The sequence below is a fragment of the Thermobia domestica genome, chromosome 11, assembly GCF_964235325.1.
Source record: "Thermobia domestica chromosome 11, izTheDome1.hap1.1, whole genome shotgun sequence".
Classification (NCBI taxonomy): domain Eukaryota; kingdom Metazoa; phylum Arthropoda; class Insecta; order Zygentoma; family Lepismatidae; genus Thermobia; species Thermobia domestica.
Window position 1 is genome coordinate 159,290,946 of NC_137464.1, and position 25,583 is coordinate 159,316,528.

At 37.0% G+C, this 25,583-nt stretch overlaps 1 protein-coding gene across 3 annotated transcripts in view; it reads right to left on the reverse strand.

Annotated features, from left to right (window-relative positions):
* The window catches only part of Dnah3 (dynein heavy chain 3, axonemal), a 567,072-nt gene that overhangs the window by 490,807 nt on the left and 50,682 nt on the right, over window positions 1-25,583 (reverse strand). For all 3 annotated transcript variants that reach the window (XM_081731270.1, XM_081731268.1, XM_081731267.1), the window contains exons 7-8: window positions 21,837-22,106; window positions 17,811-17,939 (exon numbers count right to left, since the gene is read on the reverse strand). In XM_081731270.1, coding sequence (XP_081587396.1) covers window positions 17,811-17,939; window positions 21,837-22,106 — 399 coding nt within the window. The remainder of the gene's footprint in view (window positions 1-17,810; window positions 17,940-21,836; window positions 22,107-25,583) is intronic.

The window sequence follows — 25,583 nt, forward strand, 5'->3', positions numbered from 1 at the left end:
ACTCAAGTACCGCTCTGTTACAATATGAGTACACCAGTGGATCTGACCTTCGCAATATACAATCATACAATGGTTAAGTGTTTGTCATGGGCGAAATTGCATTGAATTTAAATTCAATCTGGCTTACAAATACTTTTCAGTCGAAAATGGGATGAAATTTGAGAGTCTCAAATCAAAGTAGACCAACGTAAAGAATAGAAAAAACTAAAATTTTTCATGCAAATTTAAGAATTCCGTGCAAAGGGCAACTCCACAAAATGCATTGTTGTATCCTTACTTTCTTGAACTATGGGTACCAGGATCAATATGGACATGTAGAAAACCGGTAGTATCCGTAGGTCGCGAATACATTGGCTTCGATGTCACAAAGTGAAGTGTGTTCGAACAGGAGTCGAAAAACGGATCTATGGTTCCGACAGTGTTATCATTTCTCGGTTCAGCGTGCGCCACTGAAGATATTTCTGTGGACATCTTTGAGTCTGTCTTCATCTTCTCACTCTGCTACGTAATTCTATGCCGCACATTACTCAAGAAACTACCCCGATTATCCAGTAAGGTCCTCAAGATGTGGCGAGAACCGGCTCAGAAGCGCGGATTGCTTATCTGTGAGGGCCGCGTATATCTAACGATCGACGGGCCCCTCGGGCATTGTGGACGGGCCGAACGTACAGACACGCTACTTCCCTATTATGACATGTCCCGTTTGAGGTTGTTGCAGTGCCAGGGCCCAAAACAGCCAGAAACTGCTTATCGCTCTCGGCTATTTCGTCCACTGCGTCAGTTGAGCCTGGTTTGGGTGTGTGTGCGTGTCAGGGAGCAAGTTGAACTACGCGTCTCCCATAAAAAAAACTCCTAGCTATGGGCTTGCTGCATATGGCAACTAAGCCCAAGAATGGGTTGCAGTTGAAACCAAACCAAGCTCATCTGGCACATGGGTCGAAATAGCAGAGAGCGATCAACAGTGTCTGGCCGTTTTGAGGTCTGGTACTGGAATAATTTCAGGTGTGAACATCGAGGTTTGCATATTCAAAAACCAGCGTGTCCCTATGTGCTCCTCATATCCACAATGCCCGATGGGCTCGTCGGTCACTGGAGATACTCATCCGAACAAGTAAGTAATACTTCCTTCTGGGCCGGTTCTCGTCACTTCTTGTGAGGACCCTGCTGGATAATGGGGCTAAATTCGTGGGTAATATGCTGTATAGAATTACGCAGCAGTCAGGAGATGAGATCAAACCCAAATATTTGTAGAGAAATCCTCTCCGGTTGCGCACGGTGATCTGAGAAGTGTCTTCAGTGTAGGCACTGTCTATCGGTTTTTTGACTCCTGTTCGAACACATCTCATTTTCTGACATCGAAACCAACGTATTCGTGACCTGGAAATCCTACCGATTCTCTACATATCCGTACCGACCATGGTACTCACCGGTCAAGAAAGTGAGAAGTCACTGGAATTGTCCTTTAAAATGCCCATGTAATTAAGCTAACAGTACAAATTTTATGTCCATTTTCCTTACAAATTTATGATTTGATATCAAACTTTGTATTTCAATTTTGCTATCCGTTAACACTGCACAATATCAAATTTCCTATTTGAAACTTACATCTACATAACCATATTAATTTTCTAATTCAAAAGCTCACCACTTGCATTCAACTTATTACATCCAAAAATACAATATTTGTTGGGAAAATGCACACACGCACACAAATCAGGATTTAATCGAATAATAGAAGTTTTCTCTTGCGAGTTTCAATAATAGTAATAATGATAATAATATCCAATGTTACAAATTGTACACAACAATTAGTCTTATTCGAAAATACATATTATATATTGGAAAAATATAAAAATGGTTGATTCTTCGCCTATCTGCAATAACGTACGTTTGGTAAGAGGAGGGTGAATACAGTAGGAAGATTTCGTCCAAAGCTTTTCCTAGGGGGAGCGTTCCAAACATCACTGCTACGTTCCCTCTTTGCACACCCATACTTATTCTTTGAATAAGATAGGATGAAGCTCGGGTGTCGCCTGTGTTAAGAGTTATGCGGTGTCCAACCTCTTTAATGAAGTTTAGACCTTCCTGACCCAAAGAGCCTCAAGTTTCAATGGTGATGGTGACGAAGTGTTATATTTTCGTCTGTTTTCATATTCTCTGCGAGTAGCAGCCGTCCCAGCTTTTGGGGAAGAAGGAGGAGGATTAGAGGGTGCTAGGGTATCAGTAAAAGTAAAATCCCATATTAAAGCCTTCCCTCGTTTTCAAGGCACCAAAGACATCCTGTCTGATCTCTTGCCATCAGAGCGACTACACCCCATTGGCTCTCTCATGGAAGGTGTTCCAGAGTATATTAGAGCTCTCATTATGATGTCGTTAACAGTGGAGTGTCGAGAGTATCTGCCAGCACTGTGAAGACATAATAAGCCATGTATGTCTTTCTTATCTACTAAACTTTCGCAAGCAGGGCACTGGTGTTGTTCACAGACATCTGCTCCCAAACGTAACGCACAAGCGATTCGAAAACTTTCTTCGGGAAGATGCAGCCCTAAGGATGGAGATGGGATAGCTTCAGGGGACTAGGTACCTGTTTCAGGGGAAGAAGTAGCAAGAAGACGTGCTTTATCTTCAGGATTGGTGGAGGACTGAAGAATAGAAGATAATCTGGAGTCTATAAGAAGAGCGTCCCATGAAGATTGAAAACTTCTCTTGTCAAGATCAGGTAGATTGAGTCCGCCGCACGATGTCCACTGGGAGATACAATCATTTATCTCAGATTCAGAATCCTGAAGAATATCCTGGCGAAGAAGAGAATAATCAAAGGCTATACATGGATGAAAGGAAAGATGGAGTAGCTAAGTCAAGGGCTTGACGAATTCCTAGACAATATGACTTGATTGTTTTATGCTCTGAACACTCCATATAATAAACACAAGCTTCAGGAATTCTTTAGTAGAATGCAGTAGATATAAATTGCGAAGCACTGTATTTTTTCTCAATTAATAATTGTTTATCAATATGTTTCTCAACTAATATTGATCGTTTTCGATTACTTTTACAAATCAACATACAACCAATTTCCAATATATAGAAAATGCTCCCCCCCCCCCCTTAATAAAAAAAAATAAAAAATGCTAGAACATGTGCTGTATATTTCTAATAAAAGCTAATATAGTGAATTTCAGCTCTCTAAGTTGAACGGCTTGTGAGACACTCAATTTCTCGTAAAAATTCCTACCACTACCCCCTTAAAATATGAATTATAATGAAAGCGATACGCATATTATAAGTTCCAAGTTGGAATTGGGGCCTAACTATATACCAGAAATCATTTCATTTGACTTTGCAATTTGGCCGTGATGATCAAGCACACATAGATACATTCAATTTTTTTATATAATAATTAATATATTACAGGTGATTCAAAAATATTTTTTCCAGTAGTTAGCTCTCTAAAAACTCAGAGTCTGTGTCTCAAAAGCCTAGTAGTAAATCCTATTGTTATTATAATAATTGCAAATATCAATATTAAACAAATTCACCAGTGTTAAGAAGAAGCCGTCTACAATGCACTGAGCAGAATGAATCGGTCGGTGAGTCAGAGTGGATCGTTGGGTCACAATGGGTTGTTGGGTCAGAGCAGTTGAGAGTGGGTAATGTTTCTCAGTAAGTTATGTCCTGTTGACCCACGACCCAGTGACCCACTCATACATCTTGACCCAATTGACCCACTTCATCTCTGGACTGGACACACGGATAAAGCAGTCATATATGTAAAAATGCAAGAACGCAATTATTAATTCAAATGCAAAAATATAGAAATGTATTTTCAACGGAACAAAACAACATTTACCAGCCCAGATTTGAACCTGGGTTGCTCCACTCAGCAAGCAGACGTCTTACCGACTTATCCACGCCAAAACTTGCTATTTTTGGTATTGAAGCTTTATTTAGACTGTGCGTGTTACGTAACAACGCTACAAGATGTCATTACTGTTGTGACCACCTCCTTCAATACCAGTTTCGTAAATTTACGACATTACTCTTTTAATCCTCAATCAATCCGACATATATATATATATATATAGTCGGATTGGCTATATAGTCGGATCGAAAGTTCCGGAACGGCTAAATATCGCGAATAGAATGCGTTTTTTTTATAATTTGAAAGATACAAAAGTTGCAGGATATCAACAGACCAATCGGAAGCACGTGCCTGTCAAAATATGTGCGGCCCTATGAGGGCCCCACGGGGCCTAACCTTGATTTTTCAAATGAGAACCCCCATTTTATTACAAATTCGGTATTTCCGAAAAAAAAAACTAAATCAGAATATGTACTGCTCAAAGTTGTAGGATGTAAATACCAGTCCCTACAGGGCCGCAAACACTATAAGAGTGAGTAGGGTGAAAAGTTCCGGAACAGCTAAAAATCTGTTAGAGTACGTTTTTCTGAAAATTTGAAAGGTACAAAAGTAGCAAGATATCAACAGTCCTATCGGAAGCTGGTGCCTGTGCAAATATGTGCGGCCCTGTGTGGGACCCACGGGGCCTAACCTTGATTTTTCAAATGAGAACCCCCATTTTATTACAAATTCGGTATTTCCGAAAAAAAAAACTAAATCAGAATATGTACTGCTCAAAGTTGTAGGATGTAAATACCAGTCCCTACAGGGCCGCAAACACTATAAGAGTGAGTAGGGTGAAAAGTTCCGGAACAGCTAAAAATCTGTTAGAGTACGTTTTTCTGAAAATTTGAAAGGTACAAAAGTAGCAAGATATCAACAGTCCTATCGGAAGCTGGTGCCTGTGCAAATATGTGCGGCCCTGTGTGGGACCCACGGGGCCTAACCTTGATTTTTCAAATGAGAACCCCATTTTATTATAAATTCGTTATCTCCGGAACAAACTAAATCAGAATAAGTGCTGTTCAAAGTTGCACGTAGACACAGCCGTAACGTAAGTTCGAATCCACTCAAAGAAAAACGATTTTTTTAAATAATGCATACAGCACGTGAGAAGTGGTAAAAGAGAGCGTATTACCCGTTTGAAACGTTAAGAGAAAACGAGGCAAAAATTCCAGTGACATTTATTAGAGAAGTGAAACAATGAAAACGAGGTAGCAGGTATATGTAATCAGGGGTATGTATCAGAGGGCGGTGATCGGAAAAACGAAATCTTCCCGAATTTCACACATGTGAGTCTCTACAACAGACAAACTTCTTCAGAAATATGCCTATTGCAGAGACCATGATACACCACCGATTGCGCTAGCCAAAGTTTGTTTAACAAATGGTGTAGTGCTTTTTCCTTAGAACGATAAATCAAAAAGTGTATACTGCAGATCAATGAAGTGTTTCGAATTTCCTGATAATTTCCCTTCCTTTTCCAAATTAACATGCATAAATCGTCTCTATCATGATACAAGTGCTTGGGTCTACTTTCTTAAGAATCGCCCATTTAGTATAAGAAGTCACTCTTTGATTCTTCACGATTGCTTTGAAAAAAAAAAAAAAAAAACTCTAAAAAAATTTGAAAGGGGACAAGCTCTAAATAGGCGGTCAATATGTGAAAGTGACATTGTGATTATCTTTCCGATCACCACGGGAAATCGAATGAACCGTTTGAAATGAATATTTGAATACATTTAGTACTTGGAAAAAATGATTAGCTGACGTCTACTGGAAACTTGACAAAACTTCACAAACATATTATGAATTAGTATTTTACTCGTAGTTAAAAATGGATGCTTTATTGGATAAAGAAAAAAAAAAAACAAAAAAGACTTAAGCAGGAATCGAACCCAGGACCCTTTACACCTGAGACGTGGATCTTTCTGACTCTGCCACGCCTTCACTTGGTTACTTTACGCTTCGTCTCATACATGCGGCGAGCTGGAACCTTTAAGGCACTTTTCCCCAATATTTCTGGCAATTGCGCTACTCGAGTTTGTAATATTAACACTTTAAACGTGCAGTACTACCTCCGAAGTATATCCCCGAAGTTTATTTTAAAAAGTCTGCTTTCCCCTTGTTAGTTAACTCTCGCCGGGCTTTTCTCACCTTACTTCAGGGTGCGAAATCATTTGAAAATAGTGGGGGGGAAGAAGTTCAGCGTCCACACTAATGCTTCGTGGAGCCTCCAAAAAGGTTGAAATTTTAATGGATTATTATTATTAATAATAATAATATTATTATTATTACTAGTAATAATAATAATAATAATAATAATAATAATAATAATAATAATAATAATAATAATAATAATAATAATAATAATTAATGTTCAAACTACTCGACATTATTTAAAAATACTTTAATGTTATTTATTCATTTAACCAAAATTGATAACATATCTACTGCATTTAATATACACTTCGGTGCGTATGGTCCAGGGTTAGAGTCCCGTAGGACCACAGTACCCTTGTGTTTACCATCATATTGAAGACTGCATTCACGAAAATGCGGTAGAGATCTATAAGCCAGAAATAATAGTCCTTGAGAACCGATGTCCCAACCAAGCATTAGAACTACTAACTTGAAGCGCTTCACCTGGCCAGCCATAGATCCCCATGAGCAGTAGAGTCAGAGCATAGTTTTTATTATTTATGAAATTCCCGTTTCTTCGCTAAGTATTTAGTATTTCAGTTTGGTCGCTCAGATATCCGATCACTTATGTAAGTCTAAATAATACTATGTATTTATATTGTTTTATTAGCAAGAATATATTATTATAAATAACAGATATAATTTTAATACAAATACTTGATAGACAACAAAAAGCCGTGCTTCCTCAGTGGTTGAGCGCTCACCTCAGGTGCGTGGAATCCCTGGCTGGATCCTAGCTCGCGCCAAATTCTGCTTGTGGTATACAAACAATTGTGTGTGGATTTTCTCGGGGTCCTCCCGCCTCCTTCCACTATCTTAATCCACCATTATTATCTATCTCATCATGACCGCCTTCCTTAGTTTTACTGAATATTCGTAGGTCGTTAAACCTTAGAAAATGAAAGCACAAATACAACAATACGATTGATTTGCCTATTTAAATTTAGTGTGCATTTTCAGCAGCGAAGCTATGAGATGTGGACTTACAGTTTAAGGTGGAATCCGAATCAAGGTAATCGTTCAAATTTTTGTAAGGCGCTTCCACCGGGAATCGAACCCGGGACCCCGTGCACCGAATCTGGTGCGCGAATGCTAGCCAGTAGACTAGCGGAGAGAGCCACAATAATACGGGTAATGAATGATTGTGTTACTGTATTTATAGACCTAAACTATAGTTTGCAATAACGTATCTTACCTTAGAGAAAAAAATATAAGATTAAACTTCACTTTCTTTCCGTGTGTAACGAGAGTTGAACATGTGATGGCCAGAAAAAGCCCACGTATGAGCAGCAGTAACAGCATCCCATAATTTTAAAGGAGATCCACTGAGTTTAATTGTTAATAAAGATTGAAAGGTACTCGCCAACATACGGGTTCTTTCGAAACTTTTAATATGAACAACACTGAATCCACGTTCACAGGCAGCAGTTGATAATGGCACAGAAAGAACTTTCCGCGTTAAGTCTTTAAGAACTTGAAAATCATTTACCGACTTAGAACTTGACTTGTACTCTCTCCATTCTGACACTGTAGAACCCCCGTTTGATCTAGTGGCTAGCACGCTTGACTTCGTTTAATGTGGTCCCTGGTTCAATTCCCGGTGGTGTACAGTTGAACGACCAAAGTGGTCGGATTCCATTATAATCAGTAGGTCCACGTCTCCTTTATCCTAGCAGGCATAACCGTGGGACGTTAAACTAAATCAAACCAAGCCATTCTAACACTGTAGTATCGATTTAATCCAAACAATTGAGCTTCTTTATATACGTCTACGTTACCGTATAAACCACTCATGTTATTACGATCTTTATTTTCAAACACTGAAAAGCACTTTAGGACATCATTAGAAGGAAACCTTCTTTCCACTTCTTCTACTAAACCCTGGATTACCTGCCCCCTTATTTGATCAAACTTACTATCATCACTCCCTGTATCAGACGCTTGTCTGCAGTGCACTAATACAAAGACTTTGGTGGACATCATCTTTCATACGCATTTCTCTCAGAGCTTGGATTAAAGATTCAATTCTTGCTCTATTTCATTGTATGAAACTGGTCCTTTTGCATCGTTTTACTAATATTAGACAGAATGGACGCAATATCCAGAAGAAAACCGAGCAATAGAATGTTCTTTTTCTCCAACAGATTTTTTTTTTTTTTTTTTTTTTTTTTTTTTTTTTTTTTTTTTTTTGTAAATACCACTCAGTTTAAAACTATCTCTGTTGAAATTGTCAGAATTTTCATACTCCAAAAGTAGGAATTGCATTATACAAGAAAACTATGTAAAGACTGCAAATAATACTGCTCCTCATTTGAAATCCAACGTATGTGAAACAATCTTTTGATTTTTAGCAGTCCTGCGGCATATGTGACTGTCGCGATACTTTTAAGTTTTGCAGCTGTATGAAGTTCGCCTAACAAATATTCAAAGTTGTGGACAGCATTCACAACATCAAAAACTCTTTCAGATACAAGATCCATTCGATGTGCCATGTAGTGTACGCTAATTAGGCACTGGTCGAAATTTCTTCTAATTTGGGCAGCAACACCTTGTTTCCCCCAGTAAACACTACATCCCCGTCCGAACCAAATCTAACAAGCTTTTCTTTAAGATTAAAAATATGCCATCTTCGGAAAACGCTTGAATAATTTTCTCTTCAAGGAATTTTGTATCGGCATTTTCTACAGGCACTAATTTATAAAAACAACAATGGTTATTTTCTTTGTCCACATATGTTACATAAAAAAGCAAGTGCTTATCCGCAAACCTGTTTGTAGATTCGTCAACTGTTTAAGAAATTTTACCAATTTTGCACGCAACTAGTACGCTAGAGAATAAAGGTCTCCATCTCGTCACAAGGAAACAGCCGACAAAGTTAAACACCTGATACCTTTACAACTAAACTACGTTTTTGAAAAACAGGCATGCATTCAAATTTATTGTTTGTTTGAAAACTTTCATTATAGACCTACTTATATTTTCATATTAAGGTGTCCCCCCTTACACATTTTGGTGGAGGGAAACGCAAGTATAAAATTTTTGGTGGGAAGGAAATCCCTCCCGCCCCCCCCCCCCCCCCCCCGGGATTTCGCACCCTGCCTTACTTCCATACAATTCATGCTCTAAGCGAGGAAAGGAGTATGAAAAATGTAAAGAGAGTTTCTGATAAAACTCTTATGATAGGAAGATGAATCTCGGCATTTAAACTCCTCCTTACAAATCTGTGACCACGTGGTGCATCGTTTTCGGGAATTCCAACTCTAGCAAAGAAAGCAAGGCAACTGATACAATATCTTAATTTCTAATTTTGTATTCATAAACTGGCCAAAGTGAGTAAGCATTTTAGCTGTTTACAATAAACATAGAAGATATTTGGTAGTTGGAATCACTTGGATCTTTTTCATTTCACTTCGATTGATATACTATTCTATTGGAGAAGAGGTTTTAATATTTCGCAAAAAATATTTCCATAAACTTATTCTTCTCGTTCGAAAAATGAACATTTCAACTAATTCGTGTCGGACCTTTAAAGATTGCTCCAGCCTATATTTTTAAACGAATTGTATATTCTATTTGTTGATTTTTAAAAATATATTTACAGGTCTTTTGAACCCGTATTACGAACCTAGACAGCGGCGCAAATTTGTCTTCAACATTAGGGGGAGAGGGTAAGACTGTTCACATATATTATTTAAAGCGACGTTCAAAATATTATGAAGTTGATAAACAATGCTGTGGAGTATCAGGGGAGCAGAATTGTCTTCAACATAGGGAGGCAGGCAGATTTGAGGATTATTCTGGGGGACATCAATTTCATCTCACTTTCCTTTGTGGCAATCGGATACAAATCATCACTTTCCTGCAAAAAAAAAAAAAAAAAAAAAAAAAAAAAAAAAAAAATGGATTTTGTGAGGACAGTCCTTCTCAGTTCCGAATTGGAGGAGACATGTCCCTGTCATTCCCCCAGCTTTTTCTCCAGTGAACCTCGAATCACAATTTTACAAAGCTAAAAATCAAGTTTAATTATGGATCACAATGGTTCAGCGAGCCATCAACTTTTATACGCATATTTGTGACTTTAATCTATTTTGGGTTATGTGGAAATTGCTCTAAGCTTGGCTTGTAGACTAATAGAGACCTTTCACAGTTCACAAATATATCATCTTTCCTGAAACTGATAGTTCTAAGACTGATCAGTTGGTTCTATGGGAGTGTAACATCCCTTTCAGCACCGAGACTATATGAGACATGGTTCTACAACTTAACTTGGGATCCCTAACTAAATGAATTCCCTTCAGAAATCAATCTCTTGATAGGTTGATTCCATAACTATTACATTCTTTTCATTCGCACGTGAGTATTCCCAAATAGAATATGACCTTCCAGAATTCGTACTGTCATTCCACTCGGTATGAACACTAATTTATTGATCATATTCTCATTTAATAGTGGATATGATTTCTTTTTTTCAACATACTGAAACATCTAATAATAAAACAAAATATACTAATATTGTTTCTTTCCTCTTTTTTTATGTTTTTACACAGACCAGTAATTCATTGACAACATTGTGTTTTTAAAAAAGGTGTGTTCAGTTCACAGTTAAAACAGAGATAAAACAGCCACCTGAGTGCGCCTCAGGTTATATTGCTTTGGTTTTCTGCCTAGTGGTTTGCTCTTCTGCCGTCAGGTTAAATTGAACCAACCTGCTACTTTCATTTCAATTACTTGTATATTTAGTTTCCGATTTAAGCTTATTTTTATATTTTATTAATGGAAAGAAATCTAGAATATCGTTACTCTTGATCTACCTAAACAGAATCATACTTGCAGCCTTATATTATTACCTTAGACGAGAATAAGAAAAAAATCTAACAGAAGGGCACCATAATACTACAAGTAATAGCCGTTCTTTCGACGAAAAGAGAAAAAAATACTACAATTACTGGCTGTTCCTTTGATGAAAAGTAAAAAGAGTAAATATTACAAATAACGGCTGTTCTTCGACGAAAAGAAAAAAAGAGGCACTTGCCGAAGATTCGAACATGGATCGGCTGATTGGTAGGATAGAACGTTACTCACTACACCACACTCTCAGGTGTCTGTTTCCTTGCTATATACCGTACTTTAAACGTTCAGTTTATGATTTTTGTTTGTCTCGTCTTACCGTATAACAGTTTCTCTGTTTTCCCTGCTTGTCACACTATTCGTGTTATTTGTTGTGTAAATTGCATTTGCAAACGTAATATGTTTTGTTGTTTTACTTGGATCCACGGCTTTAAAAATTTTAAAGGTCAATTACATTACGCGAAATGATTTTCTCATATTTTCCATCGCTTCAAGGGGCAAAAGATAATATCCATGGAAAAAAATGCACTTACTTATGAAACAGAAAATCCACCACGATACATTATTCTTGCTTTCATCTCTAGATTGAGAACTTTGAGCAAAGAATATTGATCATTCACCTTCCGTGCAGCCATTATTTTATGCGAAAAAATATGTTACTTGGTGTGGAATCGAATGGAAGTTTTCTAGTTGGAAGCCAAACATGATACTCAGTGGCGGCTTTAGGGTTTAGGTACGGGCCTACCCAAGAATTTAGAAAAAAAATAAACGCGAAAAGATACGATAAAGAGTAAATACACTTTCCACTTTTTATATTAATGGTAGATAATTATTTAACAAATAGCATCAACCACTCCTGTAAAATTTATTTTCTCCTCTCATTAATCAATCAAATGTGTGTATGTATCCATAAGTGAGGGAGCGGGCATACTCAAAATTAAAATCCGCCCCTGATGATACCGATACCCCACAGATTACTCTACCGAAAATGTATTTTTAACAAATTGTGCAGTGATTCTTTCTAAGACCAGTAACATGAAAAGAGGATACTTCAGATCAGTGAAGTTTTGAATGGCACTGGTAATCCCCGTAGATGTTGTTTGTCCTTTTTCAACCAACATTCGTATATCATCTCCACCAGATGTGGGATTCCACCCTCTCAAGGTTTGCTTTTTTAGTATGAGAAGTCACTCTTCGATTTTTCACGACCGTTTTGTAAAAAAAAAAAAAAAAAAAAAAAAAAAAAAAAAAAAAAAAAAACTTTGAGTTGAAAAGAATTTGGACCTATGTTGATTAGCTGTATTACTCAGAATTTCACCATGTTATCCTTACATGATCTTCCCACAGGAAATCATAAATCAAATAAGTTGGTATTACTAAGTTCAGCCCCGATGTTTGGAGCGAACAGGTAATGTTCTTCCTGTAATGATATTTTTCCACCAAAGTGCATGCCGAAACTCATTTATTCGATGACCTGGAGACAAATTAGTTCCCATTAGTAAACTAAATAAAATGCAATGCAGGAAAATTAATAAATATTAACATATTATAAAGTAATTTCAGCACTAAACAAAAAGTATTATCAGCACTAAACATTAACAATAATAATTGCTACGAAACACTAAAACGAACAGCTGAGCTCCTAACGACAGGACTTACAGTTGTGGGCAAACTATGTTAAGAATCTCTGTGTTCAATAATCCCCAACGGACTAGAATCAATGTCCACTCGCACGAAGACGTAAGTAATTCGTTAAAGTTAAAACTATACAGTGAAGGTGATAATTTATTATTATTATTATTATTATTATTATTATTATTATTATTATTATTATTAACATACTTTTGAATATACACGGCGAAATTACTGTATAATATGTTAATCTTTATGTAATTTTCCAGCATTGCATGCTATTTAGTTTACTGGCCTGGTACTTACACCCTATAACTTTGAGTAGTACATATTTTGATTTAGTTTGCTTCGGAGATACCTAACTTGCAATAAAAAAGGGTTCTCATTTGAAAAATCAAAGTTGAGCCCCCTGGGTCCCACACAGAGCCGCACATATTTTGACAGGCACGAGCTTCCGATAGTTCCTTTGATATCCTGCAACTTTTGTACCTTCTAAATTTTCAAAAAAACGCATACTATCCGAGATATTTAGCCGTTCCGGAACTTTTGACAAGCACGATATACAGTATATAAATTGTTTTGGCCTGCGGCCTTAACCAAGGTACCCATAAGCTAAATTTGGTAACTCTCAGCCCAGACCCCAGGCCGGTCCCGGTAAACGCTCCCCATGAGAACCCTTGGTTCGAAATTAAAAAAAAACAAACGCTTCGTCTCGATGACCCCTCTATTATGACCCCCGTTCCTAAGCTGATTGAGGCAAAATTTCAAAGTAAACGCGATCTTAAGTTTCACCATTGAGCTCAGCGACCACGAAAGCTATGGATTTGACACTTATATCGGTCATTTTAAATAATTGTTACATGTCTCGGTAACCTCCCCCCACATGTGACCCGGGCCCGCATACAATTTCACCTGAATTTGCAAGTCATCGCTAATGAAAGTGTCACCATTGATCTCAACGAGCGCGAAAACTATGGATTTGATACTCATATTTGTCATTTTGGATTATTTTTACATCTTGGTAACCCCACCCCACATGTGACCCTCGGTCCGCATACAATGGTAGCTGAATTTGCAAGTAATTGCTAATAAAATTGTCACCATTGATCTTAGTGACCGCGAATATTTTGAATTTGACACTAATATCGGTCATTTTGGGCTATTTTAACATGTCTCGGTATCCCCTACCCGCTGACCCGCGGCCCGCATACAATAGTAGCTGAATTTGCAAGTCATCGCTAATGGAAGTCATTGATTTCAGCGAGCGCAAAAACTATGGAATTGTCACTAATATTGGTCATTTTGGGCTATTTTTACATGTCTTGGTATTTCTTCCCCCCATTGCCGCTGACTCCCGGTCCGCATACATTTGTTATTAAAATTGCAATTCATTGCTAATGGCAGTGTCACCATTGATTTCAGCGAACGCGAAAACTATGTATTTGACACTAATATTGGTCATTTTGGATTACTTTTATATGTTTCGATATTTCATCCCCCCCATGATGACCCCTGGCAAGAAACCGAATAGCGTGAATTTGGAAGTTTATTGCGAGAGGAGCTTCATTATTGATTTCAGCGACCGCGAGAACTATGAATTCGACACTAATATCGGAAATGTTCTACTACTTTTACATGTCTGGATAAACGCCCCCCTGAGACCCCCTGGTTCGAATTTTGAGAAAAACGTTTAACTCTGGACCAAGGTATTTGTGACTAAAATTTGGTAACTCTCGGTCTATTTGTCTGGTTCCCAAGCCGGTTCCGGTAAAAGCCCCACTGAGACCCCTCTGATTCGAAATTTGAAAAGAAAACGGCTTCGTCTTGATCTGGGGCCTAGGTCAAGGTACCCCTGACCAAAATTTTGTAACTCTCGGTCCACTCGTCTGGTTCCCAGGCCACACACAGACAGACAGACAGACATACAGACAAATACACAAACAAACTCTTTATTTTATTTATATTAGATAAAGAATTAATATACTGAATATCAGCTCTCCAACTTGAACGTCTTGTGAGATACTAAAATTTTCGCAAAAATTCGGACCCTCTTAGAATATGTAATATAATGAAACCGATACATGTATGATAACTTCCTAGTTTAGATTGAGGCCTAAGTATATACCAAAAATCATTTCATTTGACTTTGCAATTTGGATATGATGATCATGCAGACATAGTTACATTCAATTTTTTATATAATAATTCATATATTACACATGATTCAAACATTTTTCCCAGTAGTTAGCTCCTCTAAGAAATCACAGGCTGCGTCTCAAATAAGTTCTATTGCTATTATTACAGTTGCAAATATCAATATTTAAAATTGCCTGAAGTTCTTTTGTCAATAGAAACAAATGAAAAGAAAAAGTATGCCTTGAAAGTAGACAAATTCACCAGTGTTCAGAAGCTGTCTACAATGCACTGAGCAGAATGAGTCTGTGGGTCGTAATACGTTGTTAAGACAGAGTGGGTCCTGGTGGGTGGGGGGTTGCAGTGGGTCACGTTCTGTTGACCCGTGGCCCCCCGACCCGCTCCATCTCTGGACTGTACATACGGATAAAACAATCATATATATGTATTTTAACCTTCTTGATTTTACTGAACCTTCACTAATTTAAGATAATTTACAAAAAATGCAAGAAATCAATTAATAACATATATATAAAAATATAGAAATGTATTTTGAAGGAAAAAGTAATTAGTGTACTCAAGACTCGAACTCGAGTTGCCTACTCAATAAGCAGACACCTTACCGAGTTATCCACGGCACAACGTGCATTTTGTCGTATCGAAGCTTTATTTCTAGTGTGTGTTACGTAACACCGCTACCAGATGTCAGTAGTCGTGCGATCACCCATTTCGCAGTTACGAAATCACTCTTTTAGCCCCCATTAATCTAATTTTATATACCTATCTCTCTCTCTCTCTCTCTCTATATATATATATATATATATTGACAACAGTAAGTAAGAGTATAGATTAAGTTATTCTTGATTTTAATCTACAGAACAAATGTTTTTAATGAAAACATGGGGCCTGTTGCTGTAGATGGCTAAAGGCCGTAAATAAAATTCAAACTTCAAGTGTAACTGGGGTAACTCCCGACAATGGCTGATTTAAGACGTTTGATAGCGCGGGTAATAGCTGGTTTATAAACATACTTGCTATAGCGTGTGTAGGTAAGTGGTTACAGCGTCTGACTGTTATGCTAAGGGTCCGGGGTTCGAGTCTCGGCCTGGACTGAGTTACATTTTTTCAAGGAGTTAAATACTGTAAATTATGTTCGCGTTTGATGCTGAATGAGATTTATCCTATGAAGGGAGAAAGACCAGGACGGATACAGGGATCAGGAGGAAAGACGGACACTGTTTATCCTTAAGTGCTAAAATTTAATTTATTCCCATGTCTTTTGCTCTTTCCTTTCCCTCTTTCCTTCTTTTCTCATTTTGTTTAGCTTTCCATACTTTTTCGGTCTCTGCATGATGCGTATTATTGTTTTCGTTTCCTTTGCATTAATTCCTATCTCTTTGATCTTAAAGTGAATGGAATTTCTGTAGATTTATCTCGTGGTTGTTTCTCTAAGTGATGCTCTCAGATAGTAATACTTTTTCCTCCAAATGGAGGAATATCCTGGCATGTTATGTTTTCGGGCATGTATTTGCTGTCATGTTGGTTGTCCAACTATCAGACATACAGTGAAACTATTCTGCTACTGGAAAAAGCTATCATTTCTTATGTATCCAACCTCCAGTTTCTACTGTCGCTGACTGTACGGTCCGCTCTCTATACTGAACAACGTTAAAAGTGGAAGTGGTCGATTTCTGCCACTTCTGGTTGTAGTGGAGATATTAGAATGGAAATTCAATTTATTCTTGAGACGTTTAATCGATTGCAGAAAACCGGTTCTCGCTATATGTTACGGTTTTCACTCTGCAATAATCAACGTTAAAACAGGAAATGTTTGATATCTGCCACTTCCAGTTTTAGTAGAGAGAAATCGGAACGGAAATTGAAATATATTCTTGGGATGATTAATCGATTCAAAAACCGCTTTTCGCTGTCTGGTTCCGTTTTCACTCTAAAATTGTACTATTATCGTTTTCGCTGTATATAGAGCAATATTAAAACCGAAACTCATACTGGATTTCTACCATTTGTGGTTTTAGTAGAGATTTGAGAATGAAAATTAAAGGTATTCTTGGGACGTTTAATCAATTATAGAAAACCGCTTCTCCCTACCTATTACCGTCTTTAGTATAGTGATCAACGTTAAAACTGGAAATGCTGATTTCTGCTACTTTCGGTTTTAACACAGATATTAGAGTGGAGATAGAACATATTCTTGGGAGATATAATTGATTACAGAAAACCGCTTCTCGCTATCTATTACGGTGTTTATTTTATGGCGATCAACGCGTTAAAATCGAAGGTGGTTCATTTCTGCCACTTCCGGTTTTAGTAAGGAGGTTAGAGTGGATACAGAATATATTTTTGTGACGCTCAATTGATTATAGAAAGCCGCTTCTCGCTATCTATTAAGGTTTTCATTCGATGACAATCAATATTAAAACCAGAAATGTTTGATTTCTGCATCTCCCGTTCTGAATAGAAGGTTAAGAGAGAAGGTGGTATATATTCTTAGAAAGTTCAATCGATTACAAAGAACTGCTCCTCACTATTTGTTATCGTTTATGTTCTATGTAGATTTATATTGAAACCGAAAGTGATAGTGGATTTCAACCATTTCCTATTTTAGTAGGGAGTAATGGATTGAAAACCTACCGTATTCTTGAAACGCTTAATCAACTGCAGAAAAACACCTCTCTCTATAACAAATTTGCTCTACAGCGATCAACCTTAACATCGGAACGATTAACCGGTTTAAAGTAGATTCGGTTTAAATATCGGATTGAGAAACGAACTCGATTCCTGACTATTGATCCTCTACATTTTAACCAAATTTGGTGATGATTGATCAAGTAGTTCTGGAGACTTTTTGTCTTCTGGACGAATGGACATGACAGATATATAAACGAGTTTTGGTAAACCAAACATGTTAAAAATTAAATGCTGGCAGGTAAGTATTGGAAATACTAACATCAGAAAAGCTATGCGCCAGATTCGTACTTATAGTCATCCGAGATTTTTCGAGGTCTGTACATACTCTGTATGTAGGTATGAATACATGGAGTACAGTGTAAGAAATATGTGAAGAAAATCTTACTGTTTTAAAAGAACCTCTCTTGATTCTTCACATAATTTGTCAATCTGATCTTCTATTTCTGCTAAAGTTAATGGGAACTTGTTCTCTTCTTCCAGTCTACTGGTCGGTAAAATTCGTAAATCACTGTATCTGTAATAAATAAATACATAAATGAATACTTTATAAATATAAACTGCACACGTATACAGGTAATAAAAAACTAAAATAAACTTGAAATTTAAAAAATGTGTTGCTCAGTTAAAACTACTCAAATTGAATGTAATAATTTTGTGGACGTATTTTAGTTCTAGCACTTGAAAGTCGTTTTGAAACAAAGCATAAAACTAAGCCATTCCTTACATTTCACCTGCAATTAGCAACTTTCTTCGAAGGTACTGTATAAAAAGTGAGTGTTCGACTTAGGAAGATAGAAGGATTATTATTATTATTTATTATAAAGGAAATAATTCTGCCAACAATGTAGACAAAATGTCTGAAAACTTGTATGATTAAATAAGAGGTTTTTGATTCTCATGTACTGAGGAAATTGTACAATAACAATACAATTGTAAGGATCCGCAGATGAATAGAGGATTAAAATCATTAAGAAATAAGACATATATATATGTGTATTTACCATTCATATACTAAGGGTTAGGCAGTAAGTCATGGGAACCCAGTAATATTTCGACGATCGAAGGATGTATTACAAATGTGTTATATACAACATCCCTAATGTATTTTTGTTGGTAGAAATCATGAAAGAAAACCGAAACAACCCTGTGACATAAACATGTTACAAAACTCGTCTCATTATGATAAACCCTCAAAATACGTCATGGCATTTTTAATGATATGCAAATGTGGACGGAAAATGCAGATTGTGGAAGGAAGCTTGACATCAGTGCTTTACACTCAGGTGAATAGATGGCACTGTGTTATACTGAATGAGCAAAGGGCGCTGAGAAAATAGTTGTGAGTCAGTCGTGGTGTAAAATAGATGTGACAGAGTGGAACAGCGATTGTACATCAAACTGACCGTTCTCTAGGGAAAAACACGACTGACTATCACGCCGCAAGATGGGTAGCAGCTTTTCAGTGAGGACGCCAAGGAACAAGCGACATGGAACGGTCAGCTCGGCCTGTGATTGTGCGAACCGATGTGTCCCGTGCTGTGTTGAAGCATTTGTTAGAAAAAGAGAAACGATGGACGATGCGTGAATGAGAGATGGAAACTGGGATTGAGAAGCACACCATTCATAAAACTTTGACGCAAGATCTAGATCTGCGTAAAGTTGCAGCGATATGGGTTCCACGTGGTCTTACGAAGATTTAAAAATGGACGCGATATGCAGCTTGTTCCGATCACCCACAACACTATGAGAATTACAGAAAACAATTACTTTCTAAGATCATCGCCATGGATGAATTCTGGGACAGGGTGTATGAACTTGAGTTCAAATCGCAGTCCTTAGAGTGTAGATAACTAGGATCACGGCGTAGGCAGAAGTTTCGTCAGAATCCCTCACCCACATGATTAATGGTGTTTGTGGTATATCACATAAAGGGAGTACTTGTTTGTCACTTCATTCCTCATGGCACCACAATCACATCAGAGTATTACAAAGACTTCCTGAAGCGACACCTACGACGTGCCGTTAGGGAGAAATCGAACTCGAGTTTTTCCTGTTTTTGTTCCTTTCCTTCCTTTCAAACTTTTCTTTATTCCTAAGACAGAACAAAAGAGGAAACGCTATCAATCAACATTACATTCCGACTAATTAAGAAATTGTCAAGAAATAAAATTCTTGTATTGTTTTCAATACATTCCTAGTTTATAAAGATAAACTGAAATTATTTCTTGCTACTGTGATCCACAAAGATGTAATATTATGACAAGAAGTGTTGTAAACAACAGAATATATTCTTTAGCACTCAATAACATTCTAACTATATCAGAACTCTCAACAGAAAATTACCACAAGATTAACAAAGTATTTCGCCAGATTTTATTATTTTTAGCAATTAGAAAAAAAGAACTTCCCAGGACAATTATTTTTATCAACTTATAATGTAAATACCAATGTAGATTTAGTATCGCATCGTAAACATTCTTATTTTCCCACGTTCCGTGAAGAAAAGTGAATCCCTTTACTTCTATCTTTTCACATTACTTTAACATCTTATTGCAACAATGAGTTACACACATAGACTAAAAGATGAAATGAGCTCTACAATTGATACTTTGCTCTTAGCTACAAAATTTCATCATTATGAAATACAAAACTATGCAAACAAATGCACTTTCTCCACAATTTTAACTGTGAAGTAAATTTTCTGTTTGGCAAATCGGAATTTGTCCACTGTTGCAACAGAATCTTCAACTGCCTGCCTATGATTTCACCTTTCTTCTCTTTCCTCATTATGATGGTAATAATGTGGAAAGAATCAGAATTACAAATTAAATCTTCTCTTGTATGAAAACAAGAGAAAGAGAAACGAAGTTTCTAATACATAAAATAGAATATATCTTGTAACTACCACAAGTCATCGTCTTTAGTTTAAAACACATAAACTAAGAAAATAAAATTAAAAATTACAGCCTAGTATTTTAGCAAAATTTTTGGTTGCAGAGAGCTAGATGGATGACAACCAATTTATAACCTGTTATTCTTAGTAATGCTAAAATTCTGAACTAACTCACCAAATCTTGGGAATAAGGTTTCTCACTCCATTGAAATGACCTGTTCCATACGATATTAAGACAGGAACGTCATATTTAGTAAGAGTGGGCAAAATATTATGAAGTTTCTGTTCAATATTTCAACCAGATCTCATACAAGGTAAGCCAAAAGTCAGGTGACAGACATGACAAAGAAAAGGTTGTTTGGTTGGGGCTCCACATTGCCCATAGATGATATTGTGGGGAACCTCAAAGACACACGTGACCACCCAACACGACCAGAATTTTGAATATTACCCTTTAAAAAAAATAAGGAAATCAGCATGCGACAATGTTTCATATGTTACTTTTTCCGCAGAAATGGAATCGCTGAGTGTCTTGTCCTATTACTAACCGTTCATTAATTATGGCATGTTTTATCTTTGTAAATGTCACTTATTTAACGATGTAGCTGACCATCAAAGAACGTACGGAGATAATCATGATGTGTGAAAATCGCAGCTCGCGTGTGGTGGCTGCAGTTTAATGTACTATACACCGATAAGGAGCGTACCTCCCACAATAGTGAGTTAAACTCATCAGCAGATTCTGGGAGACAAGATTTGTGGTCGATAAACGTCGCAGTGGTATATAAAAAAACTACATAAAAAACATGTGTCCCACGCCAATTTTTCTATTTAAAAAAAAGAAGAAGAAAATAATATTTAAGATGACGGACTCCAACATGACGGTCATAGTGGTCACATGCGTTCTCGATGTTGCTCCACTATTCAAACATTATCTACAAATAATGTGGACACCCAGCCCAATAGCCTTTCCTGTGACAGGATTGTCACTTGACAGTTAACTTATCTTGTATTTATAAATTCTGTAAGAATGAAATACCATTCACAATGAAATACGGATGAATCTACTTGAAGTCTTGAAAGAAAACAATAGATTCTAGACGCAATAACTATCAAAATAGCTAAAGGTTGCACTTCTTCTGTTATTTGGTTTAAGTAAATCAAAGAATAGGGCAAAATATTATATAAAGAAGTTTCTCCCGGAAATTATATATATATATATATTATTCGGCTTACTAGAAAGCAGGCAGCAAAAGTATGTTAGGCATTCTTTAAAATCTTAACTATAAATTTCTTTTTTAACATTGTATCATATATCAGAAAATTTCAGAAGCTTCTGATATATATCAGAAGCTACATATATATATATATATATATATATATATATATATCAGAAAATTTCTTCCATTCTATTTTCTCTAAAAATTAAATAGTGCATTTAAAACTTTGAAAAAGATTAAAATTGCAACTTTTCATGCAGTTCATGTTACATAGCAAATATAACAGCTAAATACTTACGCAATATCCCACAAGTCACGAAGCCTCAACAATATTGCATTTGTACAAAACAAGTTATGTCTTGCAAATTGCTTTCCTATGACTAGTATCTCGTGCCATGGAAGAGGTGCTCTGATGATATTAACTGGATAAGGCACGGGATATGTTTGAATATCAAGTCTGATTCTTTCTTTGGGTTCCAGCATAATATAATCAAATATTGCAAAACGCAAACTGGTGAAATAATATTCATATATTTCTTTCTCTGCCGTTTCGATTATATCACGCCACCTGCAAGAACAAGATTCATATTATATCATTTAACTGACTACTGTAATTAGGAAAAAGGAAACTTTTAAATAAAAATATATTCTTTGGAAATTAAAACCATAGTCATTTCTAGTATTAGGTCATTGCGTAGAAAATGTCCGATCTCGGGATGACGTCAGTTGGTGCTAGTATATCAGCAAGTGAAAAGTACTATTACTCCGTGTGAACAACGAATTAGTTGGGTGATAATATGCTGTATGATCGTATAGATAAAGCTTAGATGTGTACCTGTTTTAATTTACATTGAAGATGTTTTTTCGTTAAGCAGCAGATGATTTCAAGAACATCAAATGAGTATGACAGTTAATGAACGAACCACACAACAATGGTTCAAAAATTTCTGATCCGGACGACATGATATCTGAAAGTGATATGAGTGGAAATGCATCTACAGCCATTGACCACGATAAGCTATGATAATTAGTGCAGTCTGATACTAGACAGACTGTAAGAAATATTAGGTGTACATTCTTCTGTTTTCCTACATTTTGCGAGAACCTAGAAAAGTAAAGAAGCTGAATAAACGGGTTTCCCATGAGTTCACTGAAAAATACATGCGTATTACGTGGAAGTATGATTCGGTCTCTCTTTCAGGACTGAAACATTCCGTTTTCGCACAGAAGGGTGAAAATTAAATATACTACAATTGTGGTCGGTCTATACAATGGCTAGATGAGGATGAGGGTCTCAATGCACATAAATAAGCCCACTCTTTAACAGTCGAACTTCTACGGAAGTGATATTAATGTACAAGTATATCACTGAGAAAAGTGAATAGCATTTTATGGTGCCTATTTGTATTAATAAGAATTTTTGTCTTTTTACCGAGTTGTCGTGAATTAAGTTATATGGATTCAGTAGTGAAGAAACACTGCATAAAAGGGCGCCGATCCTGGGGGGTCGAGGGGGCCCGGGACACCCCAAAGCTCATGTTGGCCTTCATTGTATTTATGAATATACAATATTTGGAATAATTTGAGTGCAATTTGTTTTAAAATCTTCATATATATATATACCTTCTGTATCTGAATGGGCCCTCCCAAATTTACAGAGAAATCGGCGCCGTTAACTGCATACATGGGTTTTCTCAAGATTTTGCCTTCCTGCCCGCCATATTTTCATTCTGCTTATTTCCTTATCATCCCATTTCACTTACTATTGCCTTCTTTAGCTAAGGAGAATGACCATGCAGAGATTTTTTTTTCTGTTTTAGAAACCAACAACACTACGTTTTCATAAATATTAAGTAAACTAGGACTAGTAATAATGTTTTTCTAATTGACAATAGTGCAGATAATATCAACTGTTTTTTTTTACTTCTGCCACCATGCGAAAATCCTCTTCTTAACGCACTATGTGACAAGTTAGGTTTGAAAGAGATAGCCCTATAGTGTACAATTATTTATCAAGAACGATCCTATTGAAAGACTAAAATTATTCAAGTTATTCAAGTTCAACCAACCGTTGTACTCAGAAACTTGAAGTAATTTAGTAATTTAGGTCTTAAGGGGACTTTCTTTTTAAAATACCCAATCCACAAGTCAACAGAGGCTGAAGACGTGAAAAATCTTTATGCAAATTAAATCTTAAATTTTACGTCCCACGGTTATGCCGGTTAGACTAAAGGAGATAGGTGATGATGAAAAATGAATAAAAGGGTGGAATGAAGAAAGTGGGAGGAAACGGGAGAACCCCGACAAAACCCACGCACACGGTACTTGTCCACCACAAAGCTCACCTGGCGTGAGCGGGGATCGGACGAAGGATCCCACACACCAGAAGTGAACGCTCTACCACTGAGCCACAGCAGTCCCCTGGAGACCTGAAATTCAACAGATTCAGAGACTCTTGATTAAAAGTAAATAAATCTATGTTTAAACATTTTTCGAGATGAAACTTCTAAAGGGAAAAGAGGGTAAATTACTTTCTCAAAGGATAGTATAAAAGGGAGAAGAAGGTGGATAATGGGAACCACCAAAGTTGAGGACGAAATTCAGCATATAAAGTTCCCACTAAAAATATACAAACACGTGTTTGCGGGTTTAGTAAAATTCAGTTTCGAAGAGCAGAAAAAGACCTTAAATCTTTTTCAGATTGAGGATTCCCAAACTGTCCTTCACATCTCACATTTTCCGTAGGATGACCCAACATCAAAAATTTAAAAATAAAGGTAAATCGACTGAAATATATGTTTTTGAAAGGAAAGTAGTATCTTTAACGTAAAAGTACAAAATTAGTATATTATTACAGAAGTGAATAATTAAGAAATTGATATAGGTAGGCATATATCATAGACAGAGTTCGGAATAAACAAAGTCCTTTTACAACAAGAACAAGATCGAAGAGCGAAGACCGATATGATTATACACCCAGGCTAAAGAAGACGGTGATCATGAGATGGATCATAATGCTGGGATGACGAAAGTGAGAGGAGACGGGAAAACTCCGAGGAAACCCATACACATTGTGTTTGACCACCGCAAAGCCCACTTGGCGCAAGCTGGGATCAAACCAAAGACCCTAAACGTAAGAGGTGAGCGTTCTACCACTGAGCTACTTGCTGTTTATAGTGGAATCCGGAACACTAGGCGAGTTTGTCTCTGTGTGTCATCAGATCTTCATAAACATTAAATCCAAACATTAAGATAAACATTAAATCATAAACTATCAAACTGACTGATATGTGACGTATGAGCACGCCTTTACGATCAGAGAAATCACAGTCAGAAGCACACTTAGCAGAAGAGGAGAAAGGACGAGTAGGAGAATGGAACAAAATGTTAATAGTGAACTCATAGTCATGGATTCACGAATAGCAAGCCTACAAAACCACAACAGTTGGGGCTCTTTATGTGATGCAAGCATAACGAAAGTGGTCGCCAGGGACATGTCCAAGGCGACGACAGCTTACTAAAGTCACGGCAAAACCATATCGACGAAGAGGAACAATGGTCGGAAGAAAACTTTCAGTGTCAAGTTCCACTATTAAAGCGGATTATCATTCATGACCGTCGAGTGGATGCGATGCAAGTGACGGTGGAATTTAAACAGTAGCTCCTACAGCCTGTACCGATAATCACAATTCGCCGCGAGTACATGACATGGATATACGGGTCCGAGTTGGGCGGACGAAAACAATGATAAAGGACCATCACAATTTAGGACAACGCTAATGGTGTCGCGAACATACAACATGGACCGCTGATGACAGGAAATATGAGATGGTCAGATGTCATCGTTCACCTTATTTCAAACTACAGACCGTGCTTATGTATTGCAGACACTTAAAGAAGCATATGATCCGAAGTGTTTCCGCTTAACAGTGCAAAATGGCGGCGGCTCTGTGATACTATGGAATGCTATATCATGATTTGAAGTGGGTCCTGTCCTGACTTTTACCGGTCGCATCACGGCCCATGATTACGTAGCCATTTTAGA